The sequence below is a fragment of the Loxodonta africana genome, chromosome 14 (genome assembly GCF_030014295.1).
Source record: "Loxodonta africana isolate mLoxAfr1 chromosome 14, mLoxAfr1.hap2, whole genome shotgun sequence".
NCBI lineage: Eukaryota > Metazoa > Chordata > Mammalia > Proboscidea > Elephantidae > Loxodonta > Loxodonta africana.
In genome coordinates, this window is record NC_087355.1 from 45,048,404 (window position 1) to 45,068,833 (window position 20,430).

General features: G+C 37.1%; 1 protein-coding gene across 5 annotated transcripts in view; it reads right to left on the reverse strand.

Annotated features, from left to right (window-relative positions):
- Nucleotides 1–2,637: 2,637 nt before the first annotated feature.
- RAD54B (RAD54 homolog B) overlaps nt 2,638–20,430 on the reverse strand; it is an 89,723-nt gene continuing 71,930 nt past the window's right edge. For 3 of the 5 annotated variants that reach the window (XM_064267900.1, XM_064267901.1, XM_064267899.1), the window contains 6 exons: nt 19,848–20,138; nt 14,355–14,530; nt 12,275–12,536; nt 10,713–10,779; nt 10,144–10,344; nt 2,656–3,235 (listed from right to left, as the gene is read on the reverse strand). In XM_064267900.1, the coding sequence (XP_064123970.1) occupies nt 3,018–3,235; nt 10,144–10,344; nt 10,713–10,779; nt 12,275–12,536; nt 14,355–14,530; nt 19,848–20,138 (1,215 nt within the window). In that variant the 3' untranslated portion in view covers nt 2,656–3,017. Of the gene's footprint in view, nt 3,236–10,143; nt 10,345–10,712; nt 10,780–12,274; nt 12,537–14,354; nt 14,531–19,847; nt 20,139–20,430 lie in introns of all 5 variants that reach the window. The other 2 variants (XM_064267903.1, XM_064267902.1) reach the window with 2 other exon arrangements.

Below are 20,430 nucleotides of genomic sequence, written 5' to 3' on the forward strand. Positions count from 1 at the left end.
AGGGATGCCTTTGAATTATGGTGCTGATGAAGAATACTGAATACATCATGGACTGCCAGAAGAATGAACAAGTTTGTCTTGGAAGAACTACAGCCAGAGTGCTCCCTGGAAGTGAGGATGGTGAGACTTTGTCTCATATACTTTGGACATGTTATCAGGAGAGACCAGGCCCTGGAGAACATCATGTTTGGTAAGGTAGAGGGTTAAGTGAAAAAGAAGAAGACCTTCAACAAGACGGACTGACACAGTGACTGCAACAATGGGCTCAAACAAAGCAACGATTGTGACGATGGTGCAGGATCAGGCAGTGTTTCGTTCTGTTGTACACAGGGTCACTGTGAGTCAGAACTGACTCATCAGCACCTAACAACAACACCCGAGAATAATGTGATACAAGATGGATACTGAAAGAATTTTTATTTAAAGCCCCATTTGTGGCCTAAAGGTTTCTGGGTGGTGCAAACAATTTACAATCAACTGGTCACACAAAGATTGGTGGTTCAAACCCACCCAGCAATGTCGAGGAAGAAGGGCCTAGAAATCTGCTTCAGAAAGGTAAGAGCCTTCAAAACTCTATGGAGCAGTTCTACTCTGCACACATGGTGTTACCATGAGTCGGAATCAACTCAACCACAGCCAACAGCAAACATGGGGCCAAGAAACACCATTTTTACTTACTACTCAACTACTTTTTTTGGGGGGGGGTCTTCATGTGTGTGTGTGTGTGTGTGTGTGTGTGATTTAAGTGAAAGTTTACAGCTCAAGTTAATTTCTCGTTCAAATATTATACGAATATTGTTTTGTAACATTAGTTGCAATCCCCACAACGTGACAGCTCTCCCTTTCCACCCCAGGTTCCATGTGTCCATTCATCTAGTTCCTCTTCCTTCCTGAGTTCTCATCCTGCTTTTGGACAGGAGGTGCACATTTGGTCTTGTATATTTGACTGAACTCAAAGCACATTCCTCGCTGTCTTGGTCATTTAGTGCTGCTGTAACAAAAATACCACAAGCAGATGCCTTTAACAGAGAGAAATTTATTCTCTCACAGTCTAGTAGACTAGAAGTCCAAATTCAGGGCCTCAGCTCCACAGGAAGGCTTTCTCTGTTAGCTCTGGAGGAAGGTCCTTCTCATCCATCTTCCCCTAGACTAGGAGCTTCTCTGTGTGGGAACCCTGGGTCCAAAGGGCACACTCTGCTCCTGGACTGCTTTCTTGGTGGTATGAGGTCTCCCACTCTCTGCTCGCTTCCCTCTCATCTCTTGTAAGTTAAAAGGTGGTCCAGGCCATACCCAAGGGAAACTCCCCTCACATTGGATCAGGGATGTGGATGTGACCCGAGCAAGGGTGTTACATCCCACCCTAATCTTCCTTAACACAATCTAATCTTGCCTCATTAGCCACAGGCAGAGATTAGGATTTACAACACATAGGAAAATTACATCAATTGCAAAATGGAAGACAACCAAACAATACTGGGAATCATGGCCCAACCAAATTAGATATATTTTGGGGGGATACAATGCAATCCATGACACTTACATGTGTTATTTTTTGTTTCACAAGCCTGTCTAATCTTTGTCTGAAAAGAGGGCTTTGGAACGGTTTCAGTTCTGTGTTAGCAGAATGTCCAGGGGCCATAGTTTCAGGGGTTTCTCCAGTCTCTGTCAGACGGTTAAGTCTGGTCTTTTTATGTGAACTTGAATTCTGCTCTACATTTTTCTCCTGCTCTGTCCGGGACTCTCTGTTGTGATCCCTATCATTAGGGTGGTCATTGGTTGGTATCCGGGCATCATTTAGTTCTTCTGGTCTTAGGCTGGTGAAGTCTCTAGTTCATGTGGTCCTTTAGTCCTTTGAGCTAATATCTTGTCTTTGGTTTTCTTCTGACTACTTTACTGTCAAATTTGGCCCCAAATTGTCTGTTCATGAATCCTAGATGTACCACTACCCAGGTATGGCACCAGAAGTCTAAAGTACTCAGATTTGATGATACATAATTATAACTGGGTGTTTATCGAACACCTCAAGACAATACTCAGTCAAAAAGAAACTTTCCTAAGTGGAAGCAAAAGTGATTACAGAAGTCCCAATTAGAGAATAAATGGATAACTCCTTTCTCTCTGCATACTTCAGTCTTATAAACCTTGCTTTATTTGTTAGAACTCTCTTTTAAAGTCAAATATCATTATAGACAATCTCAACATCAGAGCAGTTGAACTTTTATTCACTGTAAAAACAATGTTTGGTGGGTACACACTTATAGATTGTGTTCCAACCGCCCACAAGTCTGAGGACACAGATAAGGATCTAGTACCCTGAAGCGTCCCACAGTCCCTGATCTCTGCCCAACCTACTGACTATTGTCACTTAAACTGAGTCTCTGATTTCTTTCTCCTTTTTTGAGCTATAGTTTAAATTTACCAAGTTTTCCAGTTGTCTCACATATCTGTACCTAATACCCCCATCAGATTAGATTTCTCAAAGGCACGGACTAGGTATTTTATCTTGTTTAATTCCTTAAAAAATTTCTTTAAAAAAAAAAAAGCTGTCGAACTGACCCTAACCCACGGTGATCACGTGCACTTCAGAGCAGAACTACACTCCACAGGGTTTTTAAGGACTGTGACTTTTCAGAAGTAGATCACCAGGCCTTTCTTCCCGAGGCATCTCTGGGTCTATTCGAACTGCCAACCAGGGACTCCATAAAAATTCCTTAGTAGGTACTTACTTAAAAGTGTATTAGTCATAGAATTATTAATAATTAACAACTGTACGATGATGGAAGCACTTTAATGTTTTGTTTCATCATTTAAAAATAGACACAAAAAATTAAACAGCTCTCAATTTTGGCTACTGTATCAAAACTATATGATACATTTTGCAACAAAACCTATTATTCTAACACAAATACTCCCGTTAATTTTCAAAAATTACGTTTAATTACTAAATTAATATCTCTATATTAACTTAATTTCCAGGGGGGACTCCCAAGGGAATGTCATGAAGTGATCTTCTTTCATTATACAGCAGTAGCTTGATTAGTTATATTCTGAAAAAAGAATGACACATTTTCTCTTATTCTTTCAAGAAAAGGATCTGGAAGGTTTAGATGATCTGCACAAAAATGTTTCCATTGCTTCAGCTGTGACATGGAGAGAGGTTTCAGGGAGTTAGACTTCTGGGGATGTGGACCAAGCTGACAATTTCTAGATACAGAGAGTTTTCCCAAAGAATCATCTGAAATAAATAAAACAATGAGAAAGAAAATCCTTAGGCCAACTCATATCCTACTATATGTAATATTTTTACTTTATATTTAATGGTTTTATATAATTTATTACATTTGATTACCATACCTCAAGTTGAAACAACTTCATTTATTCCTTCCACAAATATTTATAAATGGTTTACTCTGTGCTGGTTAAGCACTGAGGGTAAAAATGGTGAATAAAAATAGAAGATGGTCTTTGAATTCAAGGACCTCAGTCTAGTGGGAGAGACATATGTTAAGCAAATAATCATCCAAAGAAATGTATTAAGGTTCACAAACCCTAAACCAAAACCTTTGGGGTCAGATGTGTTTCCAAATTCAGCATACTTACTAGCCCCAGTGGGGCCTAGGACAGCACTCCATAATAAAACTCATTAATGTTCTGCAACAAGTGATATGAATAGTCTTAAATACGTTAAAATACGGCTATTGATAAACTCGTGTCAATTTAGGTAAGTTTTGTATACAAAATGAGTTTGCTGCAAATTTATAAAATAAAAATCTCTGTGCCTTTAGAGTTTTCTGGATTTCAGAGTTGAAGATAAGAGACTGTGGAACTGTAATACAAATGGAGAGAAGAATATAAAAGAAAATAGTGGTGACTATGAGCACATATAACTAGACACCCTGATCTGGTCTGGAGGGTAAGTGGAGGGACTCCCTGAGGAAGTAATGTTCTATTAAGATCTGAAGGATAAGGCAAGAACCAGGAGGGGTAAGGAGGGAAAACATTCCCAGGGAAGTACATACAGGGGCGATGAAAGGGAAAGGACACTGGCTCAGGTGAGGAACTGACAGGTGCCTAATGCAATTAGAGCCTAGAGAACAAAGACAAAAAATTGCTCAGAAGTTGAGCAATACAAGGTAAAGCAGATAATCAAAGCCCCCTCCCCCGCCCCCACAAAAAAACCCAAACCCGTTGCTGTCCAGTCAATTCGGACTCATAGCATATGCAAAACACTGTAAGCAAAACATGAATGGCAGAAGCCAGCAGTTATCCATCAAACCCATTTCTCTTTCCTCCAGGGCATTTAGCTAGACCACATTTCCCAGACTCCCTTTCAGTCAAGTGTGTAGCCACAGAGTTCTGATCAATAGAAAGCAGATGGAAACGATTTATGCCACTTCCAGATCTGGCCTAAATCCCCCCCACGAATATCTACTTTTTTCTCTTCTCTTGCCTGCTGGCTAGCAGTTGCAGGAATCCCAGAAGAGGACTCTAAGGCCTAAGAGCATGGTAGAGCCCAGTGTGGAAAGAGCTCAGATCCTTGAATCACCATGTGGAGGCTGTCAACTAAATGCCTACGGTGAACTGTTATGTGAGTGAAAAACATACTTCAATTGTGTTAGGCCACTGTGGTAATTTGATTTTTTTGTTACTCTGCTAGCCTACCCTGACTAACTCACCACGTTAAAGATTCTAGTCTTTATCCTAAAAGCAACAAGACACTATTGAATGTTTAATTTTTTTAACCTTTTTATTACAGGAAATTTCAAGTATATGTAAAAATCGACAAAACAGAAATAATCACCCGCTTATTTTTACTATAAATACTCTACATTCAATAACTATCAACTAACGGCCAATCTTATTTTATACAAAGCATATATCACTTCACCTATAAATATTTCATTCTGCATTTCTAAAAGACTCCTTTAAATACTATCACATTTAAAGAGAATAAGTCATTCCTTAGTATCATTAATATTCAGTTAATACTCATTAAACCTAGAACCAAAACTATTCCATGAGGTCATCTTTTAGCTAAATAAACAATATCACCTGTGAGTGCTGTTCTCTTTTAAAAAATCATCCACATGAGACTGAATAATGAACACTTACTCTAAAGCAAAGACTGAGAAGGCAAGGGAGTCAGACAAACTACCATATTTTTGCACAAATAACATGCGCCTTCTGCGTTTGTCAGCCGCACCCTCCCCCCATGGTTTCATAAGTGTGCTAGGCTAATTTTTTCCACAGTGACATATTGAAGAGGATTGGCATGGCAGCGTTTGTGAGGATGTCTCACAGGGGAAGGGCACAGCTGGCAAACAAACACAGAAGATGTGCATTATTTGCGTAAAAATACAGATTACTAGAAACAGAACAACCAGAATGGAAATGAAACAGTTGACATATTGTGTAAAATATAACCAATGTCACTGAACAAACTGTGTAGAAATTGTTAAATGGGAACCTAATTTACTGTGTAAACTTTTACCAAAAACACAATAAAATGTTACTTAAAAAAATATATTCAGTTAGTATTCAGAATCACTGAGGTTTTCAGAAGGGAGTTGATAAGATTGCTTTGAGAATTCAGGAGACAGAATAATATCTTCAAAGCACTGAGAGAAAATGCTTTCAACTAGGTTACACTTTGCAAAGACAGTATTTGAGAGAGGTAAAAAATATATATATACGTATACTTTGAAAAAACAAATATTTAACCACTGATAGGCCCTTGCTAGGGAAGAAAATGAAAAGACAGTAGAAATGAACCAAAATATATCAATAATTATAATAAATGTAAACATACTGAACAGTCTAGTTAACCAACTCATACTATAGGGTCACTATGAGTTGGAAAGAACATCAAATTTGATTAAAAAAAAAAAAAATCCAGCTTTACGCTGATTATGAGACAACTGAAAATATAGGAACACAGGACAATTTAAAGTAAAAGACTGGTAAAAGCTACACCAGGCAAATAGTAATCACAAAAAAACCGTTGTAATATATTATCTTAAGACAAAATGAAAGCAAAAGGGATTAGGGGTAAAAGGTCACTGCACATAATAAAATAAATAAAACATAATTTAAAAAAGTTTCACCAGTAAGATATATATAAAGCAAAAGTTAACAGAACAAAAAGTCTTAACAAACGTTACTATACTGTGATTTTTTAACATATCTTTCTCAGTAATGGACATGTCAAGAAGAAAAAAATACATATCAATAGAAAAATGGGCAAATGATCCAAACAGATGGTTCACATAAAGGAAATATGGCTCTTAAACATAAGAAAATATGCTCAACTTCACTCAGATATGAAAAAAAGCAAATTAAAACTGTATCAATACGTATTTTTTCCTATCAGGTTGGCAAAAATCAAACATCTGGCAAGGCTAAGTTGACAAGGCTGTGGGGAATTCGATATTCTAATGTACTGTTGGTAGGATGTAAACCAATACCACTCCCAACAGACAATGTTCTGGTAACCTATCAAAATTATTCTTGGACCCAGCAATACTAAGAATTTACCTTACATGTACTTGAATGTATGAAAAAAGACATATGAATAAAGATACATACTGACTTGAAAGAATCTAAATGTATATCAGTAATGGGTAGTTAAATAAATTACGGTATACTCATACAATGGAGGACTATATAAAATATATAGCTGGAGGAAAAGAATAACAAAACCCTTTATGTACTAGTATGGAAACATTTTCGAGATATACTGTTAAGTGAAAAAGATACAAAACTATACATATAGTATGCTATCATTTATGGAGAAAAAACTAGGCAAGAATATATTTTAAGAGTTGCTTGCATATGCATAAAAATGTATCTGGAAGGATACATAAGAAATTAGTAACAGTGGTTTCTTATGGGGAAAAGGGGCTAGAAACTAGCCAGATGATGGCGGGAGGAAGCCTTTTTACTATGTACATTTTATATTTTTAACATCTGAGCCACATAAATACATTACCAATTCAAAAATTAAATAAGTCATTTTTTAAATCCATAAAATAAGAAAAAATTGGTTAAATAACATAAAATTTGACTACTATGGCAGGACTCCAAGCTAAGCAATTAAAAGAATACATATAAGGTCACTATGAGTCGGAATTGACTTAACGACAATGGGTTTGGTTTTTTGGTTTATATGATTTTCATGCAAAAGAGACACACATATACAAAAAATGGCCATACTAAGCCACACACCAAGTTTTTATACTTACCAAAAACTATCAAGCAGATCGTATTTCTGATTACAGTACAACAGCCAGAATTCAATTACCAAAAGTTAACTAAGATAAATTTTAAAACATGCTTCTAAATAACTTACGAGTCAAAGAAGAAATCATAATGGAAAACAGAAAATCTTTAGCCCTGAATAATGAAAAGACTACATCTCAAAATTATGCAGTTCAGCTTAAAGGAAAATTTATAGCCTTAAGTGCCTATTCAGCAATGATTATTGGTAATGGTTGTTCAACATGATTAATGTAATTTATATCACTAAAATGTACACATGAAAAACACTGAAAGGGCAAATGATATCTTACATATTTTTAAAACAATAAAAAGGAGGGGGCAAGAACAGTCAAAACAATTTTGAAGAATAATGAAATAAGTTGAGAGGGCTCCTTAAGTACTATTAAAAAGGTACGATACTTAAGATTGATACACAGATAGATAAAAACAATGGAAGAGAACAAAGAGCCCAGATAAGGGCCCAAAAATATGTGGAAACCTGATAGATGACTGAGGTGATATTACATACCAATTGAAGGGAAAAAGACTTTTCGGTAAATGCTTCTGAAACTATTAGTTATATATCATGAAAAAAATACAACTACATCACATGCTATTTAAAACAAATTCTAGATGAACTGATAATGTAAAAACCAGAATTTAAAATTTTCAGGGGGAAAAAAGGAAATATTTTTTACCTTAGGGTGAGAATTTTTTTTTTTTTTTAGGTAAAACACAAAAAGCCCAAGATTGATATATGTGAATACATTAAAATTTTTTTAATTATATTTTCAACAAATTATACCATAAAGTAAAAAGCTAAGGCACAAACTTGGAGTAAATATATACAAAAACAATAGCTTCAAAAACACCTAAGAAACCCCTACCAAGTCATTAAGAAAAACAACTGACGTGTGGGAAATATAAACAAGTAGTTCACAAAAAGGGAAAAAGGAATGGCCAACAAGCATATGAAAAAAATGGCTCCACATCACTAGTTAGTAAGCAAGGAAATTTACATCCAGGAACTGCTAGTACAAAAAAGCTGGAGAGTATTTCGCAAAGCTGAAGATGAGTGTACCTTAGGATCTACTCCTAGATATATGTACCAGAAATTTTCCTGTATGTGTACAAGGACTCCCATACAGGACCATTTATTTCAATAATTTTTATACAGTGAAAATTTGGGAAGCAGCCTAAATGTCAACCAACAGAAGAATCAATAAATAAATTGTGGTATGGCTTCTGATGGAATCCTTCATAGCTATTAAAATGAAGGATAACTATTAAAATGAAGTAGAGCTACATGGATAAATCTCAAAAACATAATGTTGAATGAAAAATCAATTTGTAATATGATTCTTATGACTTATACAAAGTTTAAAAACCTGCTTAAAATATTATATATTGTTATAGACATATACTCATATAGTAAAAATATAAAAACATCTATGGGACTGAGGAACGTTAAATTCTGGACAGATCCTACCTCTGGAGGAGATGAGAAGGAGAATTCTATAGAGGAAGGGTACACAGTGGGCTTCAACATTACATATAATGTTTTAGCTCTTTTTCAAAAGAGACATATTAAGCATGCACGATAAAATGTTTGAAAACCCTGGTGGTTTAGTGGGTAAGCGCTACGGCTGCTTACTAAAAGGTCAGCAGTTAGAATTCACCAGGTGCTCCTTGAAAACCCTATGGGGCAGTTATACTCTGTCCTGTAGGGTCACTGTGAGTCAGGATCAACTTGACAGCAATGGGTTTTTGGGTTTTGGATAAAATGTTATGATTTGAGAGTTAAAATGGTAGGTACATAGGAGTTTGTGATTATTCTCTGTACTTTTCTGTATACTTTAAATATTTCATAATTTTTTAATGCTAAGTTTAAAATGTTACTCTCACACTGAAAACACTCTTTGGCATGACAAACATGGCCTCTAGAATCTAACCACTTCATAATTTTCCTGTGACTTCCTCTCCTATTTCCATTGAACTGGCCCGGCTATTCCTTCCTCATGCTGTTCTCCCCTCATTGCAGTGCCCTCCCTAAAGTCCACCTGGCACACACACCTTGTCGAAACTCATCTCTGTGTTGAAATAATTCCTAGTTTTTGGGTAAAACCAATCACTTCTGCCTTGAAGCCTCCATAATGCCTTGTACTTTCATCATAAGAGCTAAATTTTTATTGCAATTATCTGTTAACATGTGTTTCCCCTATTAGAGAATAGATGAATGAATGTCCAGGCAAACTGGGGTAATAAGTACAGGATAGATGTATAAAAGCAACCAAATTAAATTCTTTCACAGTCTACCTTCTCAAATCTATCTCAGTGCAATTTATCAGGTGACTTCCCACGAATGGACATTGCTTGCCCACGTCCAGCTCCTGATCCTGGTCCTGTATGAGTGGTGACCAACTCTGTTGGATTGTCATTTTTAGCTTCACTTATGCAGCACCAGCAGTTCATCAAGAACTGAGGAGTATGAGAGCCCATGCTAACTGCCTCAGAAAGTATGACCCTATGGGGATACATACAACAGAACCAAAACAGCAGGAGTCTTGTGTCAAATGTATGTTCTTTTGAAACAGAAATAAGGATTAAAAATTTTTTGCTAACTCCAAAACCATTATATCAGGATTTGCAAGATTTTCCTAAATAAGCTAAAATTTTCACAACTGATTCAGAGATAAGAAGATAAATTTAGAGAACTAATAAAGTTCTAATTCATATTATCTCAAACACCCATCTGGCAATTGCCCTGTGAGCTGAGGGAAAAAAAGAGAACTAAATATGCAAAGAGTAAATTTTTATATTATTCTGTATTTAAATATTTTCCACTGCTAAAGAGAGACAAGCTAATAGAAATAAAATACAACTAACCTGTATGATTTTTTTCTCCTGTACAATCACAGTCAAGCAAGTCATGAGTAGCACAATGTGAACTTTCATGTAAAGTGAATAAATTTTTAAGTTCCTCTACTGAAAACTGAATATGTTCAGATGTCTTGGTCAGGTCCATAACTGCCCCAGAAAGACCTTGCTTACTGATTTGTCTCTGGTAGATCTTTTCTTCTATTGTACCTGAAGAGAAAATATTCATCAGACTTGCTGTACATCTTTCTATTGCTTTTGCAAGGTAAAATATGTTTATCAGTATATTAGTTAAGGAAGGTCTCTGAGTGGTGCAAATGGTTTGAGCTCTACTACTAACCTAAAGGTTGGCAGTTTGAACCCACCCAGCAATGCCACAAAAGATTACAGCCAAGAAAATTCTATAGAGCAGTTCTACTCTGTAACATATTGAGTCATCATGAGTCGGAATCAACTCAATGACAACAGGTAAGTTAACAGAAAAACAATATTGCTGACACTGAAGCACAATCTAACCCTAAAAAAATTTTTTTTAATTTAAAGGGTAAACATTTTTTGTCACATTGAGGGGTTATTACCTGTGGTTAAAAGTCTGTAAATATGTACAGGATGCTTTTGTCCATCTCTCCATACTCTAGACATTGCCTACAGAAAATAAAAGAGAATTCTGAGACTACAACAGAAAATAATGGCTTTTTCCACATTAGCAATTTACAGAAATATACTTAAGATTGGGAATTCTAGATTTTACTTATTGCTCCAAAAAACAAAGCCCAGGCATGCCTAAGCAGGCCCCCACTCATATCTTTTTCCTGGGATAAAAAAAAAAGCATGGTTGCACACTTACTGTAGTACTGTATATGTAACTGTGGGGATGCCACCCAACAGTGAGAAGATCTGTTTCAAAAGATGGACAGTGAGTTTGGACAGTAGAATCCAAAAGAACCAAGTATAGCATTGAGGGTTTATTCCTAATCCAAGTAGCTACTTAAACCCTGGTGTTACTGAGTCTCTCAGATGTCTGCTCATACTCTAGGTGGATCCCTGTGGTTTAAGAACTCATCAATGATATTGTGCACTAATGGACTGACTCAGAAGGTCTGGGATGTTCACATGGTGCATATTCCAAAGGAAGATCTGACCCTTGATCACTACTGGAAGACAGCCTCTTGGAGTACTCTGCCTTATCACAGTATTATCACCTTGGCCCTTGGACCAGGTAGGATAGTTCATGCTAACAATATGATTTAAGGCCTTGGATCACATGCTATCAGTTTGATCTCTGGAGGGGCTGGAGACTGAGTAACTAAATTCTGCTACACTAGTGCTCCATATGTCTATGTGACTGACCTCCAGTAAAAACTCTGGATGCCGAGGGTCAGGTGAGCTTCCCTGGGTGACAGTACTCCATACGTGTTGTCATACGTCAATGCTGGGAGGATTAGGCTGTCCATACAACTACACTGGGAAAGGACAAGGGTGAGCTTGCGCCTGGTGTCTCCTGGACTCCACCTTAAGAGACTTTCACCTTTACTGATGTTAGTCTGTATCCTTTCACTGTAATAAACTGTAATTGTGGTAACAGCTTTTCTTAGTTCTGTTAGTCCTTCTAGTGAATCACTGAACCTGAGGGCAGTCATGAAGACGGTCAATTCAGAAACCAACTGAGGTGCAAATCTGCAGACAGAAGTCCCAAAACATATTAAGATAGACTGCACACTGAAGAAAACCAAACACTTCTTCTGAAATATTTGCCTGAATATGTCAATTTTATACCCTCAGCCTACCCTGTACAAATACTGATCATAGCATCTATAACACTTTACTGTCTTCTCTTGATAGTCATGAGTACCCTCAAGGCCAAACTCTGTAATAGAGCCTGGAGACCTACAGGTTTGGGTTTGAATCCTGACTCTGCTGTATATCCTAGAAAACTTTGATCTTCATCTGTAATGCTAAAAATATCTGCACTTGTAGAGTTATGAAGATTAAATAAATAGAAGGCACTTAGCAATGTGCCTGATACACAATAAAGGGCTCAATGTGCAGTAGTTATTATTACATCTTCATCTTTGTATCCCCAGCAGGCATTGTATACCCAGTATGCATTCAAAAATATTTAACGCATAAATATTCCTACCTGGATATCAGTGGCTGGATTCCAATCAATGTCATAGAGAATTAAGTGAGATCCTCCAATAAGGTTAAGCCCTACACCACCAGCCTTTGAACTTAACAAAAAAATAAAATCAGAAGAGTATTTACTATTGAAGCCATCAACAATGTGCTGCCTTTGAGAGATCGGTGTTTGTCCATCAAGCCTTGTATGAGCATATCCATGCCGCTTGCATACTTCTTGTAAAATATCCAAGGTTTTTGTGTAGTTAGATACCAACACCACCCTGTCAATCAAAAAGGAAGACTTTTTATATATGAAGACAATATTAAATTTTTAATTTGAAATAAAATATCACAATATATTATGGCTAGTATTTAAAGAATATGCAAAAAAATGACCCTGTACAATTAAAGCGCAGATTCTCTCTCAAATGCAATTTTAAAGCCCATATCTAAGAGACTTTCAGTTTTAAAATAGTAAAGGCCTTTCTGCCATCTACTTCTGAAGTAACCCTAGAAACAGCAGACAAATGAAAAACAGAAATACAAACTCTACCTTTGTTAAAACAAGGAGACATCTATAAACCTGAACCAATATATGAAAACAGAAAAAGAACAGAGGAATGGTGATCTGCTCAGGAGTACAGAAGAAGGCGAGCCCCAAGTGCCCAAGGGGCGGGGCGGGGGGGACACCAATGAGAAGCAAGTGCAAGTTAATTCACATCACAGAATCTTATTAAGACTCAGGTACCTCAGAAGGAAGGAGTTTAGACTGGAACGATTATAAGAGCACTGGTAAATACAGCCCAGGCCCTATCCCCATGTGACCGGTTGACATCTCTTTCTTAAACAGAACCTTTACTCTCTAGAGAAATCAAACCAAAGGCACTTAGACCTGGGACTCTGGCAGGCAGGTATACAGAGGCAGATCAAAATGAAAGTATGCATACTAAATGTTAAGATCCCAGCCCACTTTCCCTGCTAACTCCTAGAACACCGGCAATCACAGTCCAGGGAAGATAGTGGAGAATTCATCTCTAGAGAGACTTCAATGACACCAGAGAAAAGACACACAGACTGGAAGCACCCAAATGAAAAACCCAGTTTGCTGCCTGATTATCTCACAATGAAGGCCATCAGTTAACAAGCCCTGCCTATGTATACGGAGCATTCAATTAACAAAAATCTTGGTACCAGAAAGTAGAGGATGAATTCCTAAGATTAAGAAAAAAAAAATCAATATAATTTAGTGACTGACTAGGTATTAGGAAAGTGAAGAAGAAAAGTGAGTCTAGAATGGCTTTCAGGTTTTTTATGTGCATTAAGCTAAGGAATAATGAAAAAAGGAACAGGCTTGTAAAGGCTAAACGATGAAATGAGTTTTGAACAACATGTGAAGCCTTAAGTCCTACAGGACGTCCAGGTAGATTTAAACGTTCATTAAACCGAAAGAAGGATGCGGAACTTAGAAGAGAAGGCTAAACCAGAGATAGAGAATTAGAATCAATACTGCCTAGGTGATAGGTGAAACTACGGGAAGTAAAGATCTCCCAAGAACAGTGTTTAAAGTTAGAAGAAGGCTAAGAACAAAATCCTAAGAAATGTCAACATTTAAAAAACAGTAAAAGAAGGAAGCATACTGAAAGAAACTGAGAAACAAGTTACCAAAAAACCAAACCCGTTGCCGTCAAGTTGATTCCGACTCAGAGCAACCCTATCAGACAGAGCAGAACTGCCCCACAGGGTTTCCCAGGAGCAGCTGGTGGATTCGAACTGCTGACCTTTTGGTTAGCAGTCAAACTCTTAACCACTGTGCCAGCAGGGCTCCGAGAAACAAGTTATATATCAAAAGACATCACTAGGTTTTTTAAAAATGTACATAAACATTTAAGTGTTCTTAAAACCTGTAGACACACTGTTTGTTAATCATGAGTTCACAAAATACTGGGAGAAGGCCATGCCCCAAAAGAAGAAAGCTATTATTTCTATTTTTTTCTTTTTTAAAATGAAGGACAGAATATGGAGAAAGCAAGAAGTAGGAACACAGTCCAAGCCAAAAGTCCACAAGCATTTATAAGCAGCTTATTAAATCAACCTCTTACTTTTCAGAAGGACGAAGTTCATGGATAACTTCTAAGAGCTTTGACAACACTTGTAGTTTTCCTGACTCCTTCTCAGTAAACATGAGAGGATTGTAATCATCAGGGAACACATTTATCAAGCCTTCATACAGACTCCTTTCTTCATTTTCATCACAAGTTGGGCTACATTCTTTTTCCTATTCAAAATAATTTGAACACTGGTTCATGTTTGTTTTTTCAGTGGGAAGAAAAAAATGGTAAAATTAGATGGGGGGGAATGAAGATTAATAGCTACCTAAAAAGACCAAGCTAGCATTTAGATAAACCTTAACAGGTCACAATTTGATCGTTTTTGAAAAAAAGGTTAGCATGCATCCTACTTAATTACAGAGCAGTCCTAATGCAGTCCCCTAATGCCTGCTGCCTCCACTCCACAGGTGCAGTATCATTGCCCATGTGTAACTACGGGTAAAATCTGTCCTTTCCAAAATCCTGAGACTTACTGTCACTGATATATCTGCTTCTCTCTTTCTTTCTCTGTTCCCTCCCTCTCTCCTGATTATTGCTTTTCTCTTCCGATTTGTGGGCTTCACACAATACTTCTCAAGTGATAATAAAAAACAAGCCTAATTATCTACTCAATCTCATCGCTTTCTTCTTCTAGAAGGGACAATTCTACCAATATGTTAGAATTTTAACCTTATAACATATTTTTTTTCTTTTTACCAATAGTTTTTAGAATAATTTTATTCCAAAGTGATTATCAGCAGCTCTGAAATCTCCCCTCCAAAATCCCTACCTCACAAACGAACACATAACTCGACATTACGGTTACTGATGACTACATCGCTCTTTAGGATAAATTCATATGACTGGTTTACTCCCACATTTACTGGATTCATCACTGCTTTTGAAACTGTTGAACCTGCTCCCCCGTCTGGAACGCATCCTCATTTTTCTAATTATCCCAATCTTATCTTTTTTTTTTTTTAATCAGTAATTGAGGACCCAATGCAAATGCCACCTGATTATTCATAGCCTTTTTTTTACTTTGGGTCTTAACCTATAACAAAGGTTAAACACAGTACCTTTCAGCTTTGATCTTACTTGAGCAATAAACTATATACTTCTTTGTACTTACCTAATATTTTCATGTCTGTTGTCTTCCCTTTTTAATAATATTAGAAACATCTTAAAGGTAGTCAATCTCTGTCCCTTAAAAAATATTGAGCATACAGTACTAATTTTAATTTAGCTTATTCCCAAAATACAATATTTGAGTAAAGTTATTTAACTGAAAAATGTGGCACCCAAAGATATTTATATCACTGGGATATACAGGGGGAAAAAGATGGCTGCTGGTTACTTCAGGTTAAAAAAAAAAAAAATTTTTTTTTTTTTTTTTTCAGGTTAGGCCTACTGAAATGCTTTACACCTTGAAGGGGTCAACAAAGGGCCACAGGTCCAGGGTCTAGCACACAGCTTTTCACGTTCAAAAATGTGAATATGTTTAAACTCTAGGAAAATGATTCATACTAACCAAATTAAATTAGAAAACTGAACACTAAATCAGAATAAAATTTATAGACTTACAAATGAGACCAGCCTACTTAAACCATTTGTTCTATGCATTCTGTCCCATGAAAGAAGGTCCATAGAAGCCAAATCATTAGCAGAAGGTTGTCTGGATTAAATCAGAGTACAAGGGTGTCGTGGATTGAATTATATCCCCACAAAAATGTGTGTATCAACTTGGTTAGGCCACGATTCCCAGTACTGAGTGGCTGTCCTCCATTTTGTGACTGTAATTTTATGTTAAAAGGAGTATGGTGGGACTGTAATACCACCCTTATTCAGGTCACCTCCCTGATCCAATGTAAAGAGAGTTCCCCTGGGGTGTGGCCTGCACAACCTTTTGTCTCTCTGGAGATAAAAGGAAAAGGAGGCAAGCAGAGAATGGGGACTTCATAATCACCAAGAAAGAAGCACCAGGAGCTGAGCGTGTCTTTTAGGCTCAGGGTTCCTGTGCAGAGAAGCTCCTAGTCCAGGGGAAGATTAATGAGAAAGACCTTCCTCCAGAGCTGACAGAGAGAGAAAGCCTTCCCCTGTAGCCAACGCCCTGAATTTGGACTTTTAGCCTTCTTTTTTTTTTAATGTGAGGAAATAAATTTCTCTTTGTTAAAGCTATCCACTTGTGGTATTTCTGTTATAGCACCACTAGATGACTAACACAAAAGGGAGATGGGTAATCTTAATGTATGAATTCTTAACCTGGAACACATGACCAGAATCACTTGGGAAACCTTTTTTCAAATTCCTCATACCTGGGTCCCACTCTCAGATTCTGAATAAGTAGGTATGTGTTGAGGCCTAGACAAAAGTAGTTTTAAAAGCTTCCAAGGAGATTATAATGCATAGGCCCCTAATTAAGAATCAACTAATGGATAATATCTTTATCCCATGACAGCCTGATGTATCACCTCCCTGACAGGGATTTACCAGTCAGACTTCTCATATAAGCTAAGCATGGTACTCTCTCCTCTGACCTAGGCAGACATGTTAGAGTCCATACAAAACAATACCCTTGGGTTATGAGTTGTGATTTTTTTTATTGGTTACATTTCATTCATGTTTCCTGACAGAGAGCCATTGCCTTGACTGAACTTGGGAAACAACCTAGTTTTAATAGGAACACATTTCTAAACCATTGCTTAAAGAAGATTACTTATACATGTAAAAGGCTCATTTCAAGTATTTTATAAAGATCCTTATTTTTTGTGATATTAGAGGAAAGCCTTTTCTGAAGAAGTCTCAGATTATAAATATGAACGCTATTTGAAGCCTGTATTGCTCTATGCCTATTACTAGTGGGCATATGGCAACGAGAGAAAAACTGAGTCCTCTGCTGCTTTCTTCAGGAATGTGCAAGGATATTCTAAGTTAACTGGTGTATTCTGGGCCATCATAAGGTCTTCCTTTTAAGGAAGAACTTTTGGCTTCTATTTTTGCTGGGCATCATGCCTAAAAGGTGTAATTTTTATGACTGTATATAAAATCTGTTTCTTAAAAATGTTGCTTAATAAATTGTTATAATCCTGCCTACTGCAGAGTTACAGAAAGCTGTCTTCTCCCATCATAAACTAAGATAAGTCATTGTAGGATAAGCTTGGAAAATTGTGATATAACACTCCATTTTCTAAGTTTATAATTAATGACTTCAAGCATAATGTAGCATCCAGAATTTTATTATTTGCAAATTTCAATTTTATTGTTAAAAAAAAAAAATACCAGAATAAAACTTAAGGGCGACTTGGGGATAAAGGGTGCTAATAGTTCCTGTACATTTTCTATGGCCAGGCTTTCTACTACGTTCTTTCCAAACTATCTCATCAAATTTCCACAATAACATTATCAGGAAGTTATTATTGTCTGTGCTTGCCAGATAAGAAAACTAAGGCTCACAAATGTAACTTGTCCATAGTTAAACTTGCCCATGGTTAAGGAACTAGTAAGTAGTAAACGGGGACTGAAACCAAGGTCTAACTCCAAAATATAAAACTCTTGCTATACTCCAAACTCCCTTATGGTCATTACATATCCAAATAATCACCTCAACGATGTAACCATTAAAAATCATACTTGCGGAAGGTAACCTACTTGGGAAAATTTTTATTATTTTTTTGGGTGGGGGGGAATAGTAGCATTTTAAAACAGTAAGCACAGTATTATTAAAATTAAGTTTCCCTAAGATTATATATATACATCTCTGAGCCCCCATTTCCTCTCAAAAATGGGGATGATCATGGATAAAGAACAATGATGAGTCTGTGAAACAGTTCATAATATGGAGGAATCTGGAAGGCATTATGCTGAGTGAAATTAGTCAGCTACAAAAGGACAAATATTGCATGAGACCACTATTATAAGAACTCGAGAAATAGTTTAAACTGAGAAGAAAATATGCTTTGATGGTTATGAGAGTGGGGAGGGAGGGAGAGAGGGAGAGGGGTTTTCTCTAATTAGATAGTAGATAAGAGCTATTTCAGGTGAAGGGAAAGATAACACACAATACAAGAAAGGTCAGCACAACTAGACTAAACCAAAAGCAAAGAAGTTTCCTGAATAAACTGAATGCTTTGAAGGCCAGTGTAGCAGGGGTAGGGGTTTGGGGTTTCAGGGGACATCTAAGTCAACCGGCATAATAAAATCTATTAAGAAAACATTCTTCATCCCACTTTGGGGAGTGGCTCCCGGGGTCTTAAATGCTGGCAAGCAGCTATCTAAGATGCATCAATTGGTATCAACCCACCTGAAGCAAGGGAGAATGAAGACCACCAAAGACAGAAGGTAATTATGAGCCCAAGAGACAGAAAGGGCCACAAAAACCACAGGCTACCTCAGCCCGAGACCAGAAGAACTAGATGGTGCCCGGCTACAACTGATGACTGCCCTGACGGGGAGCACAACAGAGAATCCCTGAAGGAGCAGGAGAGCAGTGGGATGCAGACTTAATGGTCTGACTCAGACTAGAAGGGCCCCAGAGGTCATGGTCCCCAGACTTGTTAGCCCAAGACAGGAACCATTCCCAAAGCCAATTCTTCAGACAGGGATTGGACTGGACTATGGGACAGAAAATGATACTGGTGAAGAGTGAGCTTCTTGGATCAAGTAGACACATGAGACTATGTGGGCATATCCTGTCTGGAGGGGAGATAAGAGGGCAAAGGTGGTCAGAAGCTGGATGAATGGACACAAAGAGAGTGGAGGGAAGAAGTATACTGTCTCATCAGGGGGAGAGCAACTAGGAGTACATAGCAAGGTGTATATACAAGAGACTGACTTGATTTGTAAACTTTCACTTAAAGCACAGTAAAAATTAAAAAAAAAGAAAAAAAATTTACAAATCAAATGGAAAAAAATGGGGATGATAATAACAGTACTTATTCCAAAGAGTTTTTGTAAAGAATAATGCTAGGGAAGTACTTAGTATGGCATTTGATACATGATAAGTGCTTAATAAATACCAGTTAATATTACTATTAATATCAAAAAAGTTTTTGTTTCTGGCTGGAGAGCTTAAGATTTTCATTTTCTTCTTTGAGATTTTTATGAATTTTACAAATTTCACACAACAATCACATATCACTTTTATAATGAGGAAAAATAAGTTATTTTTTAATGGTTAATTTCTATATTTGCAGCACCAAACCAACAAAACTGACTCTATTGCCATGGCAGAGTATATGAAAAGGCGCCAAAGGGCGTGGGGCAAAAACCTAGAAGGCAGTGCCTCAAATCCGTTTTATCCCCAGTCTAGCTCTGTGAATACGAACATGCTCTGAAGAACAAGTGAAAGGCTGGATAAGCTCTATAGCACTATCATACTGGAGTGGCTGCAGACCTTTTGGAAAGCCCACAAATGTAACCACGGGGATTAGTGCAACCTTCTCTCCAAGATTTACATGACACAGGCCTTTGTCTCATACCCCTGGCCTAGTCCCGCATACTACCTACCTTTATAGACTTGAACAAAAGGCAGGGATGATTGCACAGTTTTTTAAGAGCTCCTATACATATTAGATGAGGACTATTTTCCAACAACCCTTGAAGACAGAACCTGACAGCCTTAGAATTCAATAGCTTCCGATAAAGTTCAATCTGTAGTGCTCCTGGCTGGCAAAAGACTACATTTTCTATTTTAGGTGGAAGATATTTATTTATGACTTCCTGGGTCCTTCTAAGGATAAAGAGTCCAGTGAGGCGAGTAAGTTCAGCTGCTCTTCTCACTCCTAAATTCTTTTCCTCCTAAGGAAAAACAGCAGATTTAAAATAAATATGTTATAGACAAAAAAAATACTTTCACAGTTAAAATGAACACTAAACATTTTATAATGATAAATCAGATTTTTTTTTTTTTAACAGAATAAATGAAATACAAGTTTGGGATGGAAAAAACAACCTTGCTGTCATTAATTGTTCAGTATAACATTTTAGTTAAGTGAGGCCACAGTCTCCTAATCCTTGTTTGTTTGGCTACTGCCTCCATTGAGAGCCATCAGAAATCAAGTCTACAAACTAAATCATTCTAAAAGGAAGT